This window comes from Centruroides vittatus, unplaced genomic scaffold (assembly GCF_030686945.1).
Source record: "Centruroides vittatus isolate TY-2023 unplaced genomic scaffold, ASM3068694v2 scaffold_1152, whole genome shotgun sequence".
NCBI classification, from domain to species: domain Eukaryota; kingdom Metazoa; phylum Arthropoda; class Arachnida; order Scorpiones; family Buthidae; genus Centruroides; species Centruroides vittatus.
This window is the reverse complement of record NW_027122670.1, coordinates 3,519,977-3,539,986: the sequence shown is the minus strand read 5'-3', so window position 1 is coordinate 3,539,986 and position 20,010 is coordinate 3,519,977. Positions and strand designations below refer to the sequence as shown.

Sequence of the window (20,010 nt, the reverse complement as noted above, 5' to 3'; positions counted from 1 at the left end):
AAGGTCAGTGCATTTCCAGTAAGCACATCAATGTCAGGATTATTAAAAATACTTGCTTCTAATTTAAATTTTGCCATCTAACTTTTTTTTGCCATCTAAACCCATCTAATCTTTTTTGAGCATTGCAAATTTTCCACTGTTTCTGTGTTGATAAACTTTGTTCTTCCAACTGAGTTATTGAAGTACACAAAAATTTGTATTCATGCACAGCTAACAGCTCATCATCTAAGTCTTTATCAAGAATTGGTTTTTTTTCTTTCAAAACTGCTTCTGAGCTAGATTAATCCATTTGTTGATGAAATCAGTTATTTTAGTAAAGTTTTCACAATAGGAAGCATCTGCTACTAAACCAAGTTTCCCATCGTGTAATTATAGGTTTATGAAGAAGCTCTAAGTTTATTATTTCTCTATACAGCTGAAGATGAGATGAACATTTTAAAAGGATTTTTTTCATCTCATATAAAATTGTTAGTTTTGCTATATTCGACATGAATGGATTCACAAATTCTGTGTAGGGTATGTGTGATGCAAGTAACATGTTTAAGTTTAGGGTACATCATTTTCAAGTTTGAAAATACTGAAATCATGTACAAAGTTTGATCTGCTACCACTTCCCACACAAGGTCATACTTTATTCCATCTGGCCAAATCATTGAATAGATATTATTGAAACTTGCATGACAGATGAGACATTTGTTTTTGGTAGTTTATACATTTTGATGGACATTGAAGTAACTAGATTGTCTGTGAATGACGTTTAAAACGAATAATTTTTTGTTATCCATGGCTTCATCTATAATGAAATAAACAAACAGGATAATCACCAACAATAGAAATGATTTTTTCAAAGAAATGCTTGTAGACTGGCTCTATATCTTTTTCACTATATGCTTTCTTCAGGCATTGGTCTGTTTGTATATTTTTCCATAAAATTCTTCAGTAATGATTGGTTTAATTTTTACAGTGGCACTCCTGATGGTAGAAAAGCTGTTACAAGATCTTGATAGAATTCATTTTCTGATTGATTGGCAGCATTATTTAGTGAATTTCCTATAAGACCTTGATGACCTGTGTAGCTCCCTAATAACATTTATGTTTCAATTTTTCCATGTGTTGCTTCATTCAAGATGACAAATACTTATCAACTAACAAAAGTGAATTACATATATTACAATGAAGTATACTTCCATCAGTTTCAGTACCTTCATTTTTGAAGGAATTCGCCAATTCATACAGTTTAGATCTTGGCACTTTTGGAATTACCAAACAGCAGGAAAAAATATTGGAAATGCAATCTCATATGTTTGATTGTTATTGTAAACCACAAATAGTAAAGCACTAAATTACTTTATATTTAATAAATACATTTATACTGTTTTTCTGTAAAAAAAATAGTTATTATGAATTAAGATAAGAAAAAAAAAATCTAGGAAAAAGGGGGAAATAGTGTTAAATCATTAAAGAAAAGGGAAGAAAGATGAAAAAGGTACAAACAAATGTAGCTTATTTGTTACATAAACATCAAATAAATACAAATGAAGTGTATCTGATCTCTAAACTACCAAAGGTGAGGTGCTTCATCTTGAATTCTGAGCTTTAGATATGACATCAGAAGAACATTTTTATTAGAACATTCCAAATTTAATGTGTCTTGGCCAACATTTAATAAGCAATGCTTGTAGCCTGAAGCAGGTCCCTGAAAGAGGTTGAAAATGTTTTTGATAATAAATTTTTCGGTACTAGAACTATGAGAAAGGTGTGTTTTTTGTACATAACTGGTTCCAGATTCTGTAAAGTGATAATAAGGCTAAAATGACTGAAGTGGACAAAACAGTACAAGAACTGGTCCATAGCAGAATGGAAGTGGGTCGAAGTTTGAACTCTGGACCAAACTGTAGAATATTTTTTCACTGCAAAATAATTTGAGACTAAAAGAAGACTTTATGGTGCTTACAGTGAAGCATGATGGGTTCTGTAATGTTATGGTATGAGGATGCTTTGCTATAAATAAGACAGGTGATGTGTACAGGATTGAGGAAGTGTTGAACAAACAAGGCTATAATTAAATACTTTTCTATGTTGACCAGAGAGCTCAGTCCTCTGGTCGACATCTTGTTGGTGTCTTGTCTTTCAACAAGATAATCAATCCTAAGCACACATCCAACTTGTAAGTGGTATTTATAACAGTAGTTGTGCTGCAACTCATGGAATGGCCACCATAGTCACCTGACTTGTCTCCTATTGAGCTACTTGGGAATTTTATGGCTAGATAAATTTGGCAAAAGACTCATCACAATACCAACAACTCTGGGCATTTACACAAGCTGCATGGTATAGTATTATTATGCTATATTATACTTATACCACTTGGAACTTATGCTTGAGTTTGTAAGCCATGATTAACACTCTTGTCCTGATCTCATACTTTTATGACACCCCTATTTTTGCTGGGAATTCTGCCATTATGCTATTATGACATAGCTGTTTATAACTCAATTTTACTAAGGTGTCTTCAAAATTAAAAAAAAAAAGTGGTGCAACATAATTAAAAAACAGTTTCTTTACCTTTTGAGACAAATGAAAATCATTTACAAGTATGTTAGAGTGAGAATAATTGAAGTTTAATGGCAATTGTCCTGTGAGAGGCAATAATAGGGATATGTATTTCCCCACTGTGATTGCATGGTAATATATGCAAATAGCAGGAACTTGACATGATTTGCAACAATTTTGGATACGATTTTGAAATGAGAAGTTTTTGAAAGTTCATCAGAACAATTTTACAATATTTATTTGTTTAGTTTATTTACAGTAGATACTCTAATGTTTAGCAAGTCAACATCACAGATATAAGAAAACAATTACTATACAGTTCATGTTGTATAATAATTACTTCAAAAAATGAATGCAAAATGCCCTGGGCCATGCAGGCATCCCAGTCAATGAAGCGGCTGACAAGGCTGCTTCGTTGACTGAGACTCCTACCGGCACTCCTACTAGCACAATATGGTGCCCACTACAGCCGAATGATCTCTCTCGAAGCATCAGAAGATCAACCATCCAAAACCTCATTGATGCATGGACACCAAGCCTTTCGCAAGTAGGGGCACGACCACCTTTACCCCTTCACCAAGTGGCCTTATCAATATGCCTTGTCCCGCCAAACCGAAACTTTGCTCGTCTGCCTCCACATGGACATGGCCCTGCTGAATGCATTCTTTTATACTCCCATCACCTTTGCAACTCACTGCCATGCTCTTACTGCAGCACAGAGGAAATATCATATCACTACTAGCTCAAACGCTCACATTACGACATACCCTCAGTATGAATCTGTTTCTCAATCTCAACCTGACCCATTCATTAACCTCTTGATGTATTAATTAATTAGAACTCTATATAAAAATCAATAAAAAATACTTAAAACTGAAAAAAAACGAAAGAAATGTGTTAATTTTGAAGAAAAAGCTTCAAAGTACAATTTCCTTTTTCTCGCCTTAGCGCGAAATCTGACACCGATGAGTCATTGTTTACACAGCTGGATGACCTTGAGAACAGCTGGTGTCCTCTTTCGCGGGACATTCTCATGAAACTCTCAGGAGGAGAAGGGTAAAAAGTAGGGTGAATACTAGATGGCGGTATATTTCTAAATATTTTTTTAAAATTACGATTTTAATTGAAATTTCCGACCCCCCCGACTTAATTAAACGTATATATAATAAAATCTATTAATTGAAAAAATTAAAAACTATTGGATGTTGTTTTTGACAACAGAAAATAGCTTTAAATAACTTTACCGAAGTAAAATCGGCGCTCTAGAACTTTAGAAGGATGAATGAAGTTTTATAAAAAAATCCCATAAAAAAACAATTGAGCGTTAATCGTGCGTCATTAAAGGTTAATTAAAATCGCAATAAAATTTTTTCGCGCGGGTAAAAATTTTTCAAAAAATTTGGAGACTTAGAAAACATTCCAAAGATGCAAAAAAAAAAAAAAAATTTTTCCGGGCCAAAAGTACCGTTTTGTTTGTAACGCTATGAAACTTGCCCGAGTTAACTCGGGTCCGGACGGCAAGTGGTTAATTCTGATTTACTGGCCATCCACCAATGTTCCGCTGAGCCAGCACATGGTGGCCTTGGAATTGTTTATTTGCCAAACTGGTCACTTCAACTAACCACCAGGCGGCAGCTCATCAGAGAATATAGCCCAAGTGGCTGACATCTCCACATAAACCCAAAGAAAGAAGAAGAAAGGCAGGAGAGTGAAAGCTCTTCATCATTTGCTTTTTTCTCTCTCAAGTCTGAAAGCTCTTTGGTAGATGATCCTTTGCCAATTGTTTCAGATGATGATATTGAAGAATCTGGTGATGTGATTGCCAAAGAATTCTATACTGAAGGAGATGGAGACAAAGAAAGATATCATGAGGAAGGTGATAGTGAAGATGAGTAATAACTGTGAAGGAAATAGCAACATATTTCTGGAGATGAAGGTTGGGGTTTGGACATAAATCTACCACAGCTACCACCTTTTGCTGGTATTTGTGAAATTCCTGGCAATGTGATTTCAGAGAAGATACCTCTATAAAAAGGTTTTTGGGATGTTTCTTGATGATTCTCTTTTGAACACTTTGGGGAACAAACAGGTTCAGTAGAGAGTCGTTTATCTGAATCAATTGGGGACTGGGGTTGTTTGGATAACTGATTTTTCGGATAACCAATTATGTACAAAAAAATATATTAACCTGTCCGATGTCGAAATTTTTCTCCATTGCATGTCGCTTCGTGTTGAATTTTTCTCCGTTGTGTGTCGCTCCGTGTTGAATTTTCATAAATTTTAAGCCTAACAAAAATTTTTATAATAATAATCGAGGCTATTATATTGTTAAAAATTATTTCTTTATTTTGTAAAAACAAAATAAATATATTGAAAAATATAAAAACATAAAAATTATACTTTAGAAGTAAATCTAGTTTCAAAAAAGATCGATTCAGCACGACACAGTCTGACTGGAAAGCGTTCGGATAACTGATGTTTTGGATAACCAGTGTTCAGATAAATGACTCTCTACCATACTAACAACAAAAGACGCTGAAAAAGAAAAACAAGCAGATAATCTGATGTGGCATTCCAATCATGCAACTCAGAAACTTGTGACCGTTGATGACCTGAAGCATTTTTTGGCATTGTACCGTACTTTATGCTCACCTAAACTGAAACTGAGATTATTGGAGTACAAGTATGTTTCACCTGTTTTCTTTTATCAACTATGTAAGAATGTGACAGATTAAAGACCTATTTTTTTTTATATTCTTGCATGTTGCTGACAGTGAAACTGCAGTACCATGAGGAAATCAGGACTTAGATCCTTTCCACAAGTTCTGTCTGTTAGTGGAGAACCTACTAAAAAGTCTGAAATGTTATTTTTCTTCTGGAATGTAAGAAAAATAATGTTTATCCCATGTCTATATACAGAGTAAGTCTACCATTGGGATGTAAATCCTTAATACTGAAACTTAGAAATCTTTTGAATTTCAAAAACGTTCTATATTCATTGCATTCCAATTTGCAAGTGTCAATGAACCTGACGAAGATCTCGGTGGAGAATCGAAAATGTTAGTTCGTTAACTTTCGCCATTTGGTACCGGAAATCTTAAGGTTGAAGAGGTTGTATTTAATCTTATATGTATCGGTAATCATTAGTGAAGATTGTTTTCTATAAATAGCTATGCCGGCTAGGACATACAAGAAGTAGCAACTGGTACAGTGAGATGCAACTGACCTAGGTCTCCTAAGGGTTGCTTTAGCATCTAAACTAGAGGGAGAGAAGTGAGAGTGACCAAAAGGAAAGGTGCTATCTATGTTGGCTATAAAATGGAAAGATGTGAATGATGTGTGCATTCTATCTACTGGACATCACAATGAGATGATCAAAGTGCAGGCTCATGGGGAGACATGAAAAGATAAGCCATCATCTGTTGTGGAATATAATGAGTACAAAATAGACATCAATAAGATGAAGTACTGTAATAATGGAGCTTTTGGTGGTGAACAGTAAAGTGATGATGCAAGCTCTTCTTTTATTTATTCAATTTAGTATTTTATAATTGAAGAATTATATATGAAAATCTTTTTGACTGCAAGATCATGATGACTGATTTTGCAGAAGACTTTTCTCTTGTTCTGGTGAAAGAAAGTACTGAATCTTCTCAAAGCTGGTTATACCAATTAAATAACTTCAGTAAAAAACCATCAAAAGTACCAGCACACTAATATATTTAAAATAAATACAATTTGACAACCATTTTTGATCCAATATGGACCTGCTTCAGGTCAAAAACGGTTGTCAAATTGTATTTATTTTAAATATATTAGTGTACTAGTACTTTTGATGGGTTTTAGTGGAGTTATTTGAAAGAAAGTATTCAGGAAATACCAAGAATGCCTTCTGCTCAACCTTAAGCAGCAGTCAGAGTGAAGAGATTAATAGAATACCATTTCATTGAAAGTATTCTAGTTACTAATGCTCAATGTACTGTAAAGTCTGCAGTAAAAAAAGTATCAGGAAAAAAACAATATTCTACTGTGCTGAATGTGATGTTGTACTTTGTGCCAATAAATGTATCAAACTGCACACCTGCAATTATCAATGCAGAAAATAAGATTGTAAAGTACTTAATTTAGTATCTTAGGAAACCGACTATAATTACGGTCGGTAAAACTTCCGTTAACCTAACGGGTACTTTACGCGGATTCGAGATTAGTTTGCCAGGCCTGGGCTTTTAAGCGTGCACCGAAAAATTAGTAATAATAACGATAAATATCAAGTCAGATCAAAAGTTCAAATATATTTAATTAGCAACTAGAATGTACTACGTACAAAGGTCAATAATCCAAACAAAATTTATTAACGAAAATCAACAAGTCAACCCGACAATAAACTTAGCTACTTAGCTTAACTTAATATTAATTCCCCTTTGAAATTCGACAATCAAATACTTAGAAACTATGAACAAAATCTCTTACTAATTAAACGTCTATCCGTCACCTCACTATACGAAGAAACTATTTCCTCAATACTTTCGATATCGTCAATCGAACTCCTCTTTAACACCTTGGATCGTCCAATTATCAATCTGGACTTCTATCAGAAAATACTTCGCTTTCGAATTAACCTCGCTCTCAATGTCGTCTCGATTTGGAATTCACCTCGGTTTGGAAATCACCTCTCCTTCTTCGGTTAACGTACGGGTTTTATACTGTGAGGTGACGTCACACTTGAGCTGGGTTACTCCTCTTATTTACATACTTAGTTGCTAACATTAACTTTGTTCTGGCAGCTTTAAGTTTCCGACAAAGCTTATAAACCGTTTACAAAATATTTATCATAATTTTCTGGGATGTTTAAGACGGTTTATCAAGTATTTCTCTACTAGTGATTGTGGGGACTCCCCCCATTTTTTTTCTGCGGACTGTTACTTCCGCCGGGCAGCGCAAGTGCGCAAGATGTTTCCTATGGCGCTTATTTCTCTGTGAGTTGTTTTTTCTTCATTTTTCATTACTAACAAGAGAGTGGTGGGAACCTTCGTCCTAAATAAACATAAACCCCAAACAAAAAGATAATAAAACGGAAATAATAATAAAATAAAAAATAAGGTTCGGGCTCAGTTCCTTACAAGATGCCATTTACTGATATATTAAGTATAACATAAAGTAACTGTTTATATTGTATTCTGTTTTATTTTTTATTGACAAGACTATGTCTTGTTTATAAAATCGTGCTGTCATCAACTGCTCCATACATTAGATGTATGAAGGAGTACATGTCAGGAGTTTCAATTTGGCACAGAGTATTAGGTGCCCAAATCATGCGCACATAAAAAAAATCAGACTTGTAGGTACTCAGGGGACCAAGAACTGAGTCAAAATAAAATACAAAATGCTGATACTCTTTCTATAAACAGGTACTAGTGCGAGATTTGCACATGTGTTGCTCATTGGGAAGTTTGAAATGCAAATGTTGCAAAATCAAATTTTGACAAACAAATCTTTGGAAAAACCCATTTACCTGTCCTGTGTTATTCTCGACATATCTCTGGTTGTGGCATGTTGACCTTGACTGGTTGACCCAAGATATTAGCATTTCAGCATCAGAATATTTTTGAAACTAGATGGTGCTAGTCATTATAATTTTTTTTATATTAAAACTAACTTCCAAATATAATTTTTGTTTGTTTTTACATTTATTAATATATTTATTTTGTTTGTGCAAAATAAAAAAATAATTTCAGACTATACAATAGCCATGATTATTTTTGTCAAAAACAGGAAATTTTTGTTAGACATTGACAAAAATTCAACCCGGGGTGACATGCAACAGAGAGAAATTTTGACATTAGATAGGTTAATTTTACCAAAAATGCTTCATTGACAACCTTGTGGTCGTGGCCATGGCTGAGACTGGTGAAGTTTGAATGATTGCACTCAAAACCAGCAATACCAGAGAAGATTGGAGAATGAGAATGAGACCTGCCATGAGCATTGAAAGATCCTGTTTACTGTAGCCAAGAACAGGCCCGTGACAATGCAATCCATCATAACCACAGTGGCAATGAAGCCTGCTGTAATCTACACCAGTACCCCGAGTACTGGTGTCAACCACATTTAGAGAGAGTGTTCATTTTTCTCTTTTTCTTAGAAAACGGTGCGCAGTCGAGCCCTGAGTCTCCAAGACAGTCTTGTCCCAAAAATGGCTTTGGCATTTTACTTGTTTATTATTTATTTTATTACAAAACAAAAAAGAATAGAAATTTTTTATTATATTTTATTTGCAGTATATGTTTAACTTTTTGTGTCATGTTGTATAATTATATTTTAAACATGTGGATGTTATGTTATTGTATGAATCTTGTTATACAACTTTTTGAAACTTTTATACCAAAAACATTCTAATTGAAGAGAGCTGTAAATTTTAAACCAAAATACATTTTAGGTTGGTCTAAGTGATGTTCATAACTTTGTAATGACAGGTTGAGCTATTTTACTATTTATTATTTTAATTTTTGATAAGCTCTTTAAATATAATACTGTAGTAGTATAAAATTAAATAAATAGAAATAGTCTTCTTTATTAGAGAGGTTGTGGCTGTTTTCATTTGGTTTCAGTCAGTGGAAACTAAATGAAAACTTCAGTGGAATCATGCTCAATGTTCCAAATGCCATTGTCAAACTTCTAGGCTTACAGGATGGCAGTGCTGAACGTCCGACATTCGTGTTTTTGCAATGAAAACATTGGCCACAACTTCTCTATTATTTATGTTGAAATCAACTGGCAACATTGTTGTAAGATGTTAGTGAAGTTAGTTTTTGTTATGGTTTTGACTGCTTGAATTTGGAATTACCATGTGCAGACAAATATGTCATTAACAAAGTGATTTATTTAAAAACATTTGACCTACATATTTTGCATGTATTTTATCACGTGTAATTTTGCAATGTATTTTAAAAATCATCCAGTAGCAGAATAAACTCTGGACTGTATGTTGCATGTAGAGGAGTTTGTTTCTGCTTGTGTTTCTGTTTAAAAACTTAGAAACATCATTGGTGTGTTAAAATCTTTTTAATATATTTTTTATTTATTTTGCTCTAATTAATGCACTTCTTTTAAATAAAATTCAGTTTTTGAGGACAAAATGCTACTGAAATGTTCTTTGAATATGGAGAATAATGGAAATAAAGAGAGAATCCAGAAACCTGTCACCCTAGAGAATAAACTAGACATTTTGAATTGTATTGAAGTTGGTGAGAAAATGTTTGATATTTGTAAAACAAGGATTTGCAAAGTCTACTGTTCAAACAATATGCATTAACAGAGAAAAAATTAAAGAGCATTTGCAATTAAACCTTTAAGTTTGTCAAAATTATCTTGCCAATGAAGCAGAATTATGAAAATAATGGACAAATTATTAATCATATGGATTGAAGACTACAACTAATAAAAGTTGCCAATGACCCTAATGACTTTTCAAAAAAAGACTAAAAGTATTTTTAAAAATTTGAAGAGTAAAGATCTCGATAAAGCTTTCCTAATAAGTTGAGGTTGGTTTGAAAAATTTTTAAAGTGACACAATTTGCACAACATTAAGATGAAGGTGAAGCAGCTATAGATGCAGCTAAAGAGTTTCCAAGCATTTTTAAAAGAATTATTGAAAAAGATGGATGCAAACAAGTTTTCAATATGGATGAGACTGGATTCTATTGGAAGAACTTAAGTTTCAAAAGACAGTCTGCATCTGGATTTCCAAAGAATGATTAACTTTGCTGCTTAATGCTAATGTTGGGGAGATTTTAAGCTAATGCCATGTTTGGTATATATATTTCTGAAAATTGAAGACCTTTAAAAGGATTGAATAAGAAACAATTATCTTGTGATTTGGAAATCCTGTTAAAAAGCTTTGATGAAGATTCTCTTTGAAAGCTTGTTTAAAACTCACTTTTGCCCTGAAATGAGAAAATATTTAGAAGACAAAAATTTAAGCAACAAAGCTTTGCTTTTGTTTGACAATACTCCAGGACATCTACTAAATTTATCTGAATTATCTGAAAATGTAGATTGAGTATTTTCCTGAAAACATGACTGTCCTAATCCAGCCAATGGATCAAGGTTTAATAGATAGTTTTTGCAAATAATATGCCTTAAACAATGTTTCAAAAACTTATTAACTCTTTAAGCTTTAAAAAGTGTCTTCTTTCTGTATACTTGAAGATGAAATTGTTTTTATCCCTCAGGTTACAAGAGGAACTGTATAGCACTTATATAGCAAAACCAGTCAAACAACTTCCCATCCCATATTATAATGCACCATGGACTCATGTCATAAAAAATACTTGGAGTCCCATTGCACTTTTTGTTTTTGTTTACTTTTTGTTTCAAAATTTTTGTTCTTATGTTTGTGAGCCTTGAATTCTGTTTGTGAATTTAAAAATTTTAAATTTTGAAAATTTTATATTGTACCTAGTGATGTTTTGTTCTAAATTTACATATATAATCAAGATGAGTTAATAATAATAATAATAATAATAATAATCAGTGCAGAACCCAAACGGTTAGGAGTTTAAAGCTGAAATTTGGTACACAATTAGGATACGTTACGAGAATGCACACTAAGAAGGGATTTTTCGAAATTCCTCTCCACAGGGGAGAGGGACAGGATTAAGGCTTAACACTTCCATTAACAATGGAAATGTTAAGAGAAAGCGACATGCAAGACACAGATGCAGTTTTTTTTGTTTTTGCGGGAAATCAAACATATTTTTAGACACATCTAAAAATTCTCTAATTAGTCTGGAACAGGGGGACCCAATTCTTGCATTCTGTGAAAATGGGTAAGGTTGACTATAATGGAATAATCTTAATCTTCGCTATCGTTACTTTTGCCCGAGCAATGTCGGGCCTACCTGCTAGTTCAAGATATTATTTAGCATGATGATAGTTTTATATCATTGATTCAAAGTAGTATTCAAAAGTAGTATTTCAAAAGTAGTATTCTTGTAATAGTCAATGTCATAAATTTGACTTTAAATGGTCTAAAAAATTTGACTTTTACATGAGTATATGTGCTAAGTGATTCATTATTTGGCATTTTGCTGTAACCAACAACTGTAAGCCAACTTTTCTAGAACATAGCCTGGTCATATATTAAAGACTGAGTGTACTTAGAAAATAAATATGTAAAATAGGGCTGGCGGAAATACAGTATTAACAATGTAAATACATGCAATTAGATACTAAAAATATCTTCTGTACTCGCTATGTCCAATCACCAGGAACAGACTATTCTCCACAGCTGAGATGACCTTTCTTTAGAAGCTACACCTCTGCCAAATTATGTAAAACAGTCTAAGAAGTCCATAGGTGACAATCCCATCACAATTAAAAATATGTTTCTCTGTATATTTTTAATTGTGATCGGATTGTCACCTATGGACTTTTTAGACTGTTTTACATAATTTGGCAGAGGTGTAGCCTCTAAAGAAAGGTCATCTCTGCTGTGGAGAATAGTTTGTTCCTGGTGATTGGACATGATGAGTAAAGAAGATATTTTTGGTATCTAATTATGTGTTTTTACATTGTTAATAATGAATATGTAAATTTAATAAAATGCAAAATAAAATGTATACACTAGATTTACATTTAGTTTCCCAAATAATTCATTCAAATGAAAGTAATATCAAAGATTATTAAACATAAACTATTACTGTTATTAGGATGTTTCTGAAATACATTAAATATGAAATTCTCATTTGTAGAAATTTGATATAGAACAGGATAAATAAAAATTACAAATAGAAGACAAGTTGCTCCAAAATTTATTAGACAATCACCATTTACTGTGATGTTCCAGAACAAAATTATAGACAGCTGGACCTTCCTTTTTTTAGGCTATGCAACTGAAGGTCCAGCTGTCTATAATTTTGTTCTGGAACATCACAGTAAATGGTGATTGTCTAATAAATTTTGGAGCGACTTGTCTTCTATTTGTAAAAAATATATTTATTCATCCGATGGAAAATCAAAAATAAAAATTAATTTGGAGTTATTTAATAAATAAAAAGCTCAAAAACTAAGAACAAGCATTTATCAAATGTATTTTTTCATGAAATAAATTATTAATATGATACACTGTTAACACACTTACATTTATAGTTATATTGAACTTTTTAATAACATGATTGCTTGTAGCTGTTATCAAGAATGTACACACATGAAGATTTTGGAGATTTAACTTTTATTTGGCAATTCAAGTAGAAAAATGTTTCTATGTTAATAAAATAGTATATTGTATATAACTTATACTTATTCTGTAGTCATTCAGTTTCTTCTTCGTCTGTTACATTGTGTTACTTTAGACATCTGTACAGTATTGTAAAAATGAATAAACTATGTTATGAAAAAATATTGCGTTAATTTTTAAATCCCAGCTTTTTGAAAATTGTGTATGTGGACCTGACCAATATTATCTATTTATATTCTTTTACTTTTGTGAACAAATATTCTTTGTTTTTCTTATTCACTGTAGTAATTCTGAAGTTACTATTGAATAGGCTGAAAACATTAGTTTGTTTTCAATAAATTATCTCGGCAACATAAGGTGTGTTTTGATAATGTAATAATTATTTGCTGAGTACATTCTGTTAAATATCTGTTAAATGTAGTAATTACATATAGAATATACAGGTTGATTAACAAAACAACTTCTCAAAAAGTTTCAAGAAAAAAAAAATGCTGTGATTCAAACATTCTTACACTACAGTGGTCTGCTGATGGAATGATGAACATTCCAGAATCACTAAAATAAAAAAATTATTTTCTGGCTTTTTGTAAACTTGAGTAGTAGTTTGGTTAATAAACTTATCCATATGGAACCATTATATCTCCAGAATAAAATATATGATATATTGTTTGAATTGGTTGTAATTATATATCATTAAAATATATTAAAGTATAATTCTGAATTATTTAAAGTGCATTCAAGCAATAGAAATGTTAAATGTAATTAGATTTTAAAGAAATGAGAGGTGCTTTGAGTCAAAACTAATATAAAAAAATTAATAATAAAATTTTGGTGGAGTAATCCTTTTTTATAAGTAAATTATATACATTAAAGAATAAATACTCAATTGAAGCAATCAATACATTATTCTAAAAGTTGATTATATACATACAAACTTGGTTATAATGAGCACTGGCAAGGTTCCTCATTACAACTGTTACTCCTTATATCTGTGAAGAGCAGTGACGTAACTAGGAGAGAACAGGTGGCTGCCCAGGACTACAACATACAGGAAGCATCCTGTGGGCAGCAAAATTTGTAGCTGGTAATTGAATAAAATCTATCTTCTATTTTTTAATTATAAATAAATTGATAGATTAAAAAAAAACAAAATTATGTAATTACATTAAACTGTACTTTTATTAATATGGTTATATAAACTATAATAATAATAGACAATTTATTTTTTGTAATTAAAGATAATATTAATTAATAATATGCCCTGTTTCACTTACTTTTTTTATATACAAATTTTAAAATTGATGATTGCATTAAAAATTTCATTTTCATATTTTGTTTTTAAAACATCGTGGATTTAAAAATTTTCTGATAACTAGCAATGTTTTCTTATCAGTTCCTATTGTATTTGCACATAAGAGCACTATCAAGTGACTCTGATTTTTTTTTAACCAACATATTTTTTCCTCCTTTGAGTTAAATGTGTAGTTAGGCATCAGATTTAAAAAATGTTTTATATCATTGGCATTGTAGATATCTTTGTCATTGAAATCTTTCCTCATTTCTGCCCAAACATGGTCTATCCATTAATTTGCAGTTACTAGATCAGCAGATCAAGATTCTCCACTAATTTTCGAATAAACAACATTATGTTGGTTTTTAAATCAATCCATCCAACCATTGTAGCATACAAATGTGTAGCATTTTTCTGTTTGAGCCTTCAAGATTGGTCCATTTATTGAAAATTCAGCACTTTTGTGTAGAGTAAACCATTGAAGCAGTGCTTCATCAATGTTTGCATGATTGCAGTTTCTAAATTTTTTTGTTTCTGTTATATTATTCCTCAGCTGCAAGAAGTAATCTTTATTTTTCCATAATGTTGATATTGTCAAAGAGGGCAATAAAACCTTTCTAAAAGCTTTTTTGTAAACTGAGAGACATTTTCTTTTCTTCATAGACATGTTTCTGATGGAAGGGTTTGTTTCTAACTACAGTATAAAAAGTCCACACAGTGAAAGAGTAGGCATGAGTCAGCCTGAGCTGGAAGGGTTTTTGTCATGTGAAAGAGATAGAAGGAGTTGACACATGGATCTGATCTCTTTCATTTGTTTTGTTTTTTACATTTTAAAAATGTTTTTAAGCTATCTTTATCAAAAACAATTTTATTGTTTGTTTTTTTTTTTTACAAATTTTATTTCTTACTTTTAATTCTAACATTACTTTATTTATTGATTCCTTTATTTAACAGTTTTTAGGCTATTGGAGAAGTTTATCATATTGTTCTTTTGAGAGGATTATAACATAAGTTCATCAATATTTTCTAAAAATTGCAAAAGTACTTAACAAGAATTTTAACACAATTCTAAGTTTTTGTTATTTTGTAGTGCATTTAAGAAATTAAAAAACAAAACATCTGAAAGCGATCAGTTCCTTGTGTCAACTCCCCATAAATCACCTTTCCTCTCATCTAAATAGATCCTTTCACCTTAAGCTGACTAATATCTTCTTTTTCACTGTGCAGACTGTACAGTAATTTTACAACCATAATGATGATTAGGTAAATTGGCAGAGCAGGACCAGAAACTAGTCACCAAAGGGAGGGATGGTCTCCAAAAAGAAAGTTAAGTGATAAATAGGCCTGTAATCTATACAGGTCATAAAACTAAGTAACCCTTTTAGTTTTATCTCTTCCAAGAATTTGGTACAGCATTTCTTACTACTTGAACAATTAAGAATGCATATATGTTTGCATAGCTACCAAAAATTTGCTCGGTATATCGGTGAACTATATTTGTCATAACTATGAGCAAACATAAATTAAAATTGTTATGACATTTTGCTTATAACTATGAACTCATTATATTCATGTTTATTATAACTGAGTTTGACTGTATAATGTTTCATTGAACTATGGATGTGTGTGAGAGAAATTCACTTTTTCAGTTATTTATATTTTTTAATAGGAAGTAATTATCTGTCATTGTTATTAAACTAGTATTTATTCATTTTTTTTCCTAATGTAAGTTATTAAATAAAGCCACTTACTACATTAGTATATCATGTTTCAAATATAATTTTTTTAATATTTGTTTTGAGCATATTATTTAATTTCAGTAAAAAAGTAAACAATTAAAAATAGTTTGTTGATATTTCCTGTATTTATTAGTAATTCATGATGCATTTTAATATTGGTAATTGTTGTAATTGATATAGTTTATAAATTAACTTTTTATTGATTACTTGTACATTTTTTTAATTTTAGTATTCTGGATACTCTCGTATAAAACATGATTCAGAAATACAGAATACAATGCCACATCCCGAAAGACAAAATTCCATTGTCAATTGTGATCCTCAGTCTTTTTATTCACCATGGTCTCATAAAGTGTTTCGGGCATCAAATCAGTCACCAACAAGTAACGATATGCAGGTAAAAACTTTAAACATATCAAATATTCTTTTAATATCTTATTATTACAATATAAATAATTTAAAAGAAAAAGTTTATAAATATACATTATTAACTGTTTCCTACTTTTTGAGACAATAATTTTGAGCTTGTATTTAATCAAATTTTAAATTATTATACTTTTTAATTTCATGCATTTCATATATTAATACAATGAAGTTCTGTTATTCCAGCATCTGGTATGCTGACAAACCGATTAGCCAACATGTCAAATATGTTGTTGGGGGTTATTGGTGCACTGGGTGGGTCCAGAATTAAGATTTTCGTGTCAAAGTGTTCAAAACATGGTTTTTGGAAAGAGGTGTGGGTTTTCCTTTTAGAGATGACAAATGCCAAGACAACATGATTTTGTGGTAGGTAAAACCAGTTAGCTTGTTCAAGATTCTTCTAAAGACTTTTCCAAAGACTTTAGTACATGGGTTTGATATGACATGCAGAAATATTTATCACACTTGGAATTAATAATTATCATGGAAACAGATACAGTACATTACTGTTCTTGTACTTTGATAATTAGTCCATCTGTATTTAATTTACATTTATACACATTAAAAGTGTGCAAAGCACAAAGTAAGAATAATGTGTGCTGGTTTCAATCCATTCAAGATTAAGAGTAGGCTGGGAAACTTGAAATGGTGTGTTAAACAATCACAAAAATCAGATTTGTATAGTTTTACACACAAAGTTATGTAAAATTGTGTCCATAGGATCGAAAAAACTGGAAAAACTTTCACCCTATAATAGCATATTTGTAACCTGGCACTACATTGGTTCCAACAATGCAAGGTTAAAGGAATGTTGTATTAATAAAAATATTTGTTTAATATTTTTAGAAATTCTACTTATTTATTTTGAACAGATCTCATACACATTAGGCCTTAAATTAAAATCTGATCTGTACTAATAATTAACTTTTATTTCAAATTTACACTAAACCATTGCACTTTTCATTAATATATTAGATTTAAGAAATGTAAAATATAAAATATATAAAAATACACTATATAGTGATTATAAAAGAAAACACATAAAAATATTAAAATTTGAGTTTTGAACAATTTTATCAGTTAAACAATATTATAAAAGTGTATTTTTTCATAAGCTAGATATTCTGTCAATTAAAATATAAGTCAAACCTCAGGTTTTGAATGCCTCACTAATTCAGTTTATTAACAAATTTTTGAACTCTATATTTGCCCTGGGGACATACAATAACTCAGTTGTTGAACATGCTACTCGGCAAGAGCTGGCCACAGATTAGAGATAAAAACAATCAACTCCATATACTTCTTGTGTTAAAGAAAGTTGATGGCCTGACCAATCAATGAAGGGACTACTGATTCAGAAGTTAGTGGTACTAAGATCGTCTTGCATTATTAGATATCATGACATGTATAATCGATGATGATGTTATTTAAATTAGATTTCAATGTGCAAGATACTACTTCCAGTTGTCAGTATGTATTGCAATTGAATTTAAATCAAATTAATAAAAACTATGTTAATTGACATTTGCATAATATAAATAACATCCATGAATCCATGTTTAAAGGTACTTAACTCAAATTAAATAACAAAAATTTATTAATATATTATTATTATATATTATAATATTAATATTTAATTTGTAACAAGAGTTTTAATTAACTGGTTACCTAGTATTATTTAACTAGGTAACCAGTTAATTAAAACTGGTTTTTACACTGAAACTAAAACTGAAATTAAAAATAAAATCAAAATTAATTAATTAAAATTTAAATTTAAATCAAAGCAATTGAAACATATTTCGGAAAGTATGGATAAAAAGTACTTGTTGTCTGTCTTGATCGATTTGGTTATATTTTATCCAGGCAAAGTCAAATCTCTATATATAGCAGTTTTTTGTAAAGTGGTTTTGGTTGGCAGTGACGGAACATTTTGCTTTTAATATATATTTATTAGTGATGTAACGAATAGTATATTCAGCCTCAGCCGAATACCGAATATTCGGCCAGGAGCGTGGCCGAATAGCCGAATATTCAGCAAAACTATTCGGTTTGATTAACGCACAAATAAAAATTAGTGTGCAAACCTCATTATGCAAGGATCGCGCACCCTGCTCTCTATTGACTCGCTGTCACTACGATTTTTTCTTCCAGTAGGTCTAAATTATTTAAATTAATTAATTAAATTATAATTATTAAAGTTAATATGAGATAAAGCCTAACGTCTACCTCTAATGCCAAATTAGTTTATAATTTATGTAATAGCCGTAAATAGCCCGATATGATTCGGTAGTTGTTGGTATTTAGATGTAAGTTATAACTTATAAGTTATTTTATTTGCAATCGATCTTTTTAACTCTTTAATTAAGCACTAAAATTTTGTTTTTACTACGTATTTGTAGACTGAATACTACCCTAAGGATATACTTTAGTGGGGACATATGGTCTAGTTTCTCCCCAGTTGTGGAACAGTTCAAATATATTATTGGGGGGTTTATATTTGTGAAGTTTTGTGATATTTTGTTGCTATTGTTTTGGTCAATATTTTTAAAATTAACCCTTTCCCCCCAACATCTTGTTTATGTTTATTTTGCGATCCCTCCTAAGGCAATATAGGTCAGTCAGGCGATAATATTTTAAAAGTTTACCAAAAATCAAATTATCATTATATCTATATGAAAAAAATCACCTACATTTATTAATATCTTTAGTTTTAAATACAATACATTTTATTAGAAAAATTTATAAGAAAAAAAATAATATATATCAGAACTGACACACAAACTTGATAATTTGTAACATTTTGTGAAAATTAACATTGTTTAGTTACATAGTTGTTTGCTGGCACTGAGCCAGAGAGACGTAGAATATTGTTTTGTACAATTCGATATAACACTTATGCATGTATGTTTATTCGTTGTGAAATTATTGCACATTATATGAAACATTTGTTTGAAATCAAAATATACTACTATCAACTAATATAATGAAATATTATACTTTATTCACTTCGTATCGAATGAGATTATCTGTTGTTAATAAATTTTACAAAAATTGATATTTACCAAAGTAACAATGAATCGGTACCCTCGAAGTTTTGCTTAAAAAGCCAGGGTATCGATCGATCAGTGCCTTCAGAGACAAAGGGTTAATTAATGTAAATAACACAGATGTGTGACCAATATTTTCAATAAATATCATATTAAATAATACAAATGTTTTAATCCCAATCATCACTTTATTTATTTCCCCCAAACATATTTATGTAGCTAAAATTAGTTTTAATTAATGTTAAAAGTTAAAAGTTAATGTTTGATTTTAGTTTTATCTAAAATCAAAACATGTACAGCAGTAAATTCTAGTTTTAACTAGACAAAACGGGTTATAACAATGACATCCAGTAAAAACTAGTTTCAACTAGTTAAAACGCATTTTCACTAAAAACGGGTTTTTACTGTAACATATATAATATTATATTGCATTTGTTGTCATTTTAATGCATGAAATACAGCTAAAAACAAAAAAGAAATCTTTGTTTTGGGGTTGGGAATAGATTAATCCATTTTATATTTTTTCTTATGGGAAAATTTGTTTTGGTTTGAGAACTAATTGAGTTTTGAACAAGTTTTAGAAATGAATTAAGTTTGAAATCCAAGGTTTGACTGTGTAAATTAAAATTATTTTAGCTTATTAAAAAACCTTAACATTAAAACAGCATAATTTGTTGTTCAGTAATGCCAAATTGATAAAATAAATTATTTTTGTAAGTT

The 20,010-nt window shown here is 30.7% G+C and overlaps 1 protein-coding gene across 1 annotated transcript in view; it reads left to right on the top strand.

Annotated features, from left to right (window-relative positions):
• LOC136986574 (serine-rich adhesin for platelets-like) overlaps window positions 1-20,010 on the top strand; it is a 109,225-nt gene that overhangs the window by 29,875 nt on the left and 59,340 nt on the right. Inside the window, exon 3 of the mRNA XM_067284153.1 lies at window positions 16,050-16,217. Within this exon, the coding sequence (XP_067140254.1) occupies window positions 16,050-16,217 (168 nt within the window). The remainder of the gene's footprint in view (window positions 1-16,049; window positions 16,218-20,010) is intronic.